Source organism: Centroberyx gerrardi, chromosome 16 (assembly GCF_048128805.1).
Source record: "Centroberyx gerrardi isolate f3 chromosome 16, fCenGer3.hap1.cur.20231027, whole genome shotgun sequence".
NCBI lineage: Eukaryota > Metazoa > Chordata > Actinopteri > Beryciformes > Berycidae > Centroberyx > Centroberyx gerrardi.
In genome coordinates, this window is record NC_136012.1 from 11,724,383 (window position 1) to 11,731,049 (window position 6,667).

Genomic DNA, 6,667 nt, shown 5'->3' on the forward strand with positions numbered 1-6,667 from the left:
GGGGAAGGAGGTGTATCTAAGCTCTGATGGGATTTGATCTCAACTCTGTAGAAGCAGGAGATTCACCACTTAACTTAACATTCATTTTTCAAGGAGAGTGTGCAGTCCATTCCCCTTATCATTTCCAGAGCCAAGAGGGCTATGGAGCAGATAAAGGAAAGGTTCTGGCAGGATTCAATACCAGCAGGGTTACATGTGATTCAGGACGTGACTTCATCACTTCACTGACTCCAGGCGTGAGATGGGTTTATCTTTCAACACCATCAAGTGTGATTACATCCTTTAGTTTGATGTGTGTGTGTGTGTGTGTTTCCTGTCTCTTCACATGGCTTGCTGTTCAGAATGGCGCTGATAGAGCTGATAAATAGGGGGATTTTCTGAAGTCTTTACACTGGACAGTTAGTTACTCACTCACTTGGACCTGCTCAGTCACTTCACACCAGTTTCTCTGGAAGAACTAACAGATACCGTATCACACGAGACGATCCACAAGTCCACTAGAGATTACACCCACTGAATTCCTCAAAGTCATATAGGACCGGCTCTACTCTCTCTCTACTGTAAATCACTCCCTGACCACTGGTTGTGTCCCTGGCTATTTTAAGATGTCAAGTGCCTCTTCTGAAGAATCCCAACCTTGGTTCAACCATCCTTAATGACTATACGCCTCTTTCTAAATTCTAAATTAGTTTAGTTCTTAGTTTTGCTTTGTTTCGTTTAAATTTCCTCACTATTGCGGTTTTTATTTCTGCTGCATTTCTTTTTATGGGTTTGCTGAGCACTTTGTTACTTCTGCTTTGGAAAGTGCTATATAAATAAAGTTTCATTATTATTCATTATTCATTATTGTTAATGATACATTCACATTCATTTATGCACACATTCTCACACTGCCCCTTTCCAATCTGTAATTTGGGGTATTTTCCTTTTTCTTTTTTGGGACATTAAATCCTCTCTGTAGCTTAGGTGACATCTTGTGCTTAAATTTGAGTTTTGAGTTGTTTACTAGCTGTGGGTTTAATCAAAGACAGAGGTTACATGATTGGTTTGGTTTGATAGTTTGAGGTTAAAGGTTGACAGCCATGGACTACCATTCAGCTGATTCACAGTGCCATAAAAACAGAGTTTATGGTCCATCATGGCTGAACTGTCCTTAAACAACCACCTGAGATCCGTTTGTAGTTGAACTCTTGTTGAAATGTAATTGAACTTCTGGCTGACATACTCTGACTCTCCTTTGCAAATAATTAACAACAAAGAGCAGGTATGATAAAGTGTGATAAAAAAAAATAATCAAACAATCCAGTATCCTGATAGTATTTGCCATCAATCAGTCAGCGTTACTTTGTTTCATACATACATTTTATTGATGCCAAATTGTTCAGCATTCATTCTGCATTCAGTCTTTCTATAATGTAGTTTAGTGTTTACATAATGTAGTGCATCCAAAGAGATGAGTTAGACCATTATTCTTTAACTTTGATAGGTTTGATTGAACCATAATTAAACATTTATGTTTTCCCATAAAAAGTGAAACAGGTGATTTTTTTTATTGTGATCACGAGCCTTGCCATGCCTTGGTTATATCACTATGTCAACCAAATCTTAGGTGACTAACACCAAAGTCAATGTGAACAAATAACTATCCCTGTTCTATAATGTGATGACTGCGGCCACTGCCATTTATAAATGAAACAGAATATCAACCAGATTGATCAACCTCTATGGAAAAGATTGCAGCACAAGGATGGTTTTGCAAACAGCAAATGTACCATCAACTTGAACAGATGAAGTAACAAGTCAAGGCAATAATTTGTCACTGTTGAAAAAACAGGGAAATTCTTTCACTGCACACTTGGGTTGCATAAATACACAGGATGCAAGAAGTTGCAGTTTATTTTGAAGACAACAGTTTTTTTTAGACTTTGGTTGACTCTGGTCAGACACTAGATTTACACTTACTGCATATGTCACTTTTACTTCCTCTTCTTTCATAAGACCTAGAACCAGGATGGCAAGAAGGTCAGTGTGTTTGTACAGTATGTGGTGTGTTAACAATTCTTACATGTACTAGGCTACATACTAGAATCACAGAAGTCCAAAAAAACTAGAAAAGCAGGGCATCGTTTCCACTTGAATTACTCTAAAAAGTCAGTGTACACCATGATTCATAAGGTTAGGCAATCTGCAGTGGTTCTTCAGGATGTGGGGGAAACACATCTGATCTGATCTTTTTTCAAACTATTTTTGCTTTCAGTTCCTTGCTGTTATCATAACGTTCTACTGCAGTAACAAATAGAAAAAGGATATCATTTAACCAATAGTTCTCACATAAGGCACATAACTCCCCTGACTAGCTATCTAGTGATTCATGCTCTTCATCCTAAAATCAACATCTGGAGCTGGTGGCGATCCACATTAACACATTACTTTCCTGTGATTGGCAAATGCCCAGTAGTGCAACAGACATGAGGTGCTTGTTATCGTAAAAAAAAAGGCAGGAGGTGCATCATTATCATGTCGATGTAAATCATCTTTCGTTCACTTTGTGATAAACGTGAAAAAAATAAACAATATGTACACGTTGCTTGTTTTCCGGTGCTACATCCAGTCCTCCATGAGAAATCCCCTAGTATTCCTCCGATATCGTGTCGGACAAAATGTTGCTGCTGGGGCTGGTTGCCATGGGAGCGTCGGTGGGGCCGCCCGGCACAGGTGGGGTGGGAGTGGTGGTGGAGGCCTGCTGGGAGAGCTGCAGCTTCTTCCGGTTTAACTTCCGTTCTTTGGCGCGCCTGTTCTGGAACCATATCTTCACCTGAACCACAGACAGATCAACATCAATATACACTATACACAGAATCTATCAGCGCTATGGCAACGAAGAGTCGCATGATAAAAACGGCATTGGATCGCCACTGGTTTTCATTGTAGCCTGTTAATAAAACAATTACTCTTTCTCACGCTTGCCTCTGTGCTATCTCTTACACTGTTATATATCATCAATGTGTGATGATCAATGAATTCCAGGAGGTATTTTGTAGTGAAGTGTTGTTATTTACTTTTCTGGTGGACCCACTTTCCCTCAAGCTGCCTCGTCTACTTCTACTCCAGTTAGTGATTTCCCACATGCCTGGACTTGTTGCATTCTGCTGTAGGTTTTATGTGTAAGAGAGAGAGCAACAGTGATGGTGATTGCATTGTAAGCGCAAGAGAGCGAGAGTTTCTTCTTCTTCTTTTTTCTATTTCTGCATCTTCTACATTGGATTTCTCCCCGTGTGATTGTTGAATGTCGGTGCAAAACGGCGGCTGTAGAAAGAAGCCCTTGCTCTTTGATTGTGAGGGACTGACACCAGAACCTGACGTTTACTGCTTATGATTTAGATAGCTGAAAAGTTTTTTGCTATTACAGTAAACTCCATTGTAGCAGTGCTGGAAGTATCTCAAAGTGACATCACATCGCTGTCTATGTTTAGCCAGTTATCCATGGAAGAAGAAAAATACACCACCAATCAACAAACATCGCCAACAATTGTATTTTTTTTAACAGTGTTAAAGTGTTTGAAGTCAGATTTTGTCCTTTCAGTTCTCTCCTATCTTTAACTGTCATCCGTCCAACTGACTCTCACCTGTTCCTCTGCTTCTCACCTGTCTCTCTTGCCAATTTCTCCACCTCTCCTGTGTTTTCCTCTCACCTGTCTCTCTTACCTATTTCTCCACCTCTCCACCTCTCCTGTGTGTGTTCTTCTCACCTGTCTCTCTTGCCAATTTCTCCACCTCTCCTGTGTGTTTTCCTCTCACCTGTCTCTCTTACCTATTTCTCCACCTCTCCGCCTCTCCTGTGTGTGTTCCTCTCACCTGTCTCTCTGAGAGGCTCAGGCCCTGCGACAGTTCGGTCTTCCTCCTGATGGTGATGTAGCGGCTGAACTGAAACTCCTTCTCCAGCTCCAGCCGCTGGTGGTCGGTGTACACCACCCGGTACTTGTCTTTAGTGCGAGTCTTCCCTCCTGGATCAGCAACAACAACAAGGCTGAATGAGTAAAGGAATGGATACCGGCTTGATTGATTGATGAATTGACTGAGTGGGTGCGTGTGAGTGGGTGAGTTCTTCCTTCTGTATGTGTGTTAGGTCTTCACTCCTAACACGAACTAGAACAGTTAGTATTTCAGTGAGTCATGTTCAGACTGCTAATTTGAAGATGTCTGGTGCCACGTTCAAGTTCAGGCGCCGCTTAAAGCCTCATCAGCCCTATTAATCATGTGCACCACAGCTAATGCAAAGACTCCCCACAGCATTGCAACAGCGGCTCTCCTTATCGCTGTGAGTGGTGTTTACATAGGTGTTTACACAGGCAGCTATTCATTGACACGCATGTACACGCGCACACACTCTTGGGAAGGGAATGAGGGGTGAGTCAGTGTTATTGATCTGCAGGAGAAGTCGTGACTGCACCATGGGACGGCATTGATTGAGGCAGGACACACACGCACACACACACACACATACACACACACACATCAGTGAGGCCTGTGGATTCCCCCCGGTAGAGGAGATTCAGTTTGTCTCAACCAGACTTCCTGTACCGTCAGTGTTATCTAGCCATCTTGTCACCCTTCAGCACCCACCCAGTGGACAGAGAGGGTGGGGAGCGACACTTTGCAGACTCCGTGGCTTCCACTGTTAGCTTTGCATTGACATCTTACACCATGCTGGCGGAAGGGAGAAGTGTAAAGCCAGCGCTTGATAATAATAATGACAATAACAGATATGCGTGTGTGTGGTCTGTCCCCCCTTTGTGCAATATGTTGAAACTGTTGCTGAATGTGTCAATGGAAATGTGTTTAATTTCCTCTGTCATCTGTACCTACTCAAGAGCTGACATATCACTTTGTCATGTGACTGATAGAGGAAGTAGAGCTATTTTCATAAATTGTCAGATAATGTTTGAAAAATACATCAACTAGAAAATTCTTAAAGATAGTTATAGGGTAAGTGTTATAGATTACACCTTTCCTCCTAACCCATTAATATGTAGAAAATCTAATTAACCCCATGTAGGTAGGCCTGTGGTGTGTTTGTATTGTGTTCACACTAATTATAACGCAAAAAAGGTTTGACAGGTCTTATCAACTGTTCGAACAACTTCAGATAAGCCCTGTAAGAGTTGTTTCTATGTCAAAGGAACTGTAAGAATCTCATAATACAAGTCTTAAATTTTCCATTGATATAATACAAGGATGAATTGTTATTGTATGCAAGTATGTCATTACAACATATATAATACACATCATATTGTGGGCCTTCTCTTGTCTAATGTTTTTTTTCTCCAGTATGTTCCATAATGAAGTGAAGCCCCACCTGAAACTGCCGGGTGCCCACTTTGTCTGACCCATTCATATGATTTCCTCCTGGAGGAGTTGGGGGAGTCCTGCCCGGGGGGGAAGCTGTAAGCGGTGAAAGACGCCCCTCCGGCGGCGGTAGGCATGCCGGTCAAGTCCGGGGAAGTGAAGCTGACCTGTACGCTGTTGGGACTTGACCCCGGGAAGCCGTGACCGTACGGTGAATACTCCTCCCGGGCCGCCGCGTAAGCCGGGGTCCAGGCACCTGTCGACGGGTTGTTATGGAGCAAGTCACCGACTCCCGGGACGTGATGATAACCGGTGAAATCTCCATACGGCGGCGGGATGTACTGATTGTTCAGTGACAATGTCTGCGCCGGGTGTCTCGCCGGGTGTGAGTTGGAGTACATGCCGGTGTCCTGGTCCGAAAGGTAGGCTTTAACTCTCAGGTGTATCAATTAAACCTCCTCGCGCATATTATAGCCTAGTATTTATTCCCAGCAGGCTCTCGCGCTCTGTCTCCACTTCAGTCGAAGGTGCAGGCTAAGTAGTTATTGTTGGGCTACCTGTGGAGTAACTCTACACACCTTTATAGATTTACTGCTTAGGAGTTCAAAAGTATCATCATGACGTCAGGTTTTACCTGAGACCCACCTGGCTGCTCATGGCGACGTGAGTTCACTGACCCTAATTTACCCTGATCATTTTGATAAGGGCACGTAAGGTGTGCGTGTATGGCAAACCGTTTTAACATTTAATCGAACCACACTCCTATCTGTAATTACATTTTAGATATCCATAATAGCATTTCTCCTAGTCAAAATTGTATTCTCACTAGTCAGAATGGTAATTAAAGATATCCACAATAACATTCTTACTAGTAGAAATTATATTTCAAGATATCAACAACTTTGATTGTACTAGTCAAAACTAAATTTAAGATATCTAAAAATCCTTAAGTGCAAGTGTGGCCGTTTTAACATTTAATAGCTAGACTGGATATGTATTGCAGATATGTGTAATTCAATTCTTCCTAGTCAAAAAGAACATATCAGATATCCACAATGACATTCTTCCTATCCACAATTGTAATTTCAGATATCCACAACGTCATTTTACCTAGGACAAATGACGTCACTTTTGCCATTCATGTGTATTGGGCTTTCAATTTCAGATATCCACAATTGCATTTTTGATATCCAGAATGAACATTATGGATATCTGCAATAGAATTCTTACTAGGAAAAACTTTCAGATATCTACAATCCAATTGTTACTAGCAGGGGTTAAAGTGGGATTTGGCAGGTGGGGGAACCCTGTTTCGGGGGGG

At 42.0% G+C, this 6,667-nt stretch overlaps 1 protein-coding gene across 1 annotated transcript; it reads right to left on the minus strand.

Annotated features, from left to right (window-relative positions):
- Positions 1–2,442: 2,442 nt before the first annotated feature.
- On the minus strand, positions 2,443–5,747 carry cdx1a (caudal type homeobox 1a). Its single transcript, XM_078289291.1, has 3 exons — positions 5,357–5,747; positions 3,856–4,001; positions 2,443–2,815 (listed from the first exon to the last, which is right to left on the minus strand). Exons 1-3 carry the CDS (start codon positions 5,745–5,747, stop codon positions 2,630–2,632), a joined length of 723 nt encoding a protein of 240 aa, XP_078145417.1. The 3' UTR covers positions 2,443–2,629.
- Between the last annotated feature and the right edge of the window lie 920 nt (positions 5,748–6,667).

Bases quoted from the DNA above. Each gene is read 5' to 3' on its own strand.
- cdx1a (XM_078289291.1), bottom strand. From the start codon at position 5,747: ATGTACTCCAACTCACACCCGGCGAGACACCCGGCGCAGACATTGTCA. The intron at 4,002-5,356 runs GTGGGGCTTCAC...CTGATCCAGGAG, and splicing joins TGGGCACCCGGCAGTTTCAG to GGAAGACTCGCACTAAAGAC. The intron at 2,816-3,855 runs GTGAGAGGAACA...TCTGTGGTTCAG, and splicing joins TGAGCCTCTCAGAGAGACAG to GTGAAGATATGGTTCCAGAA.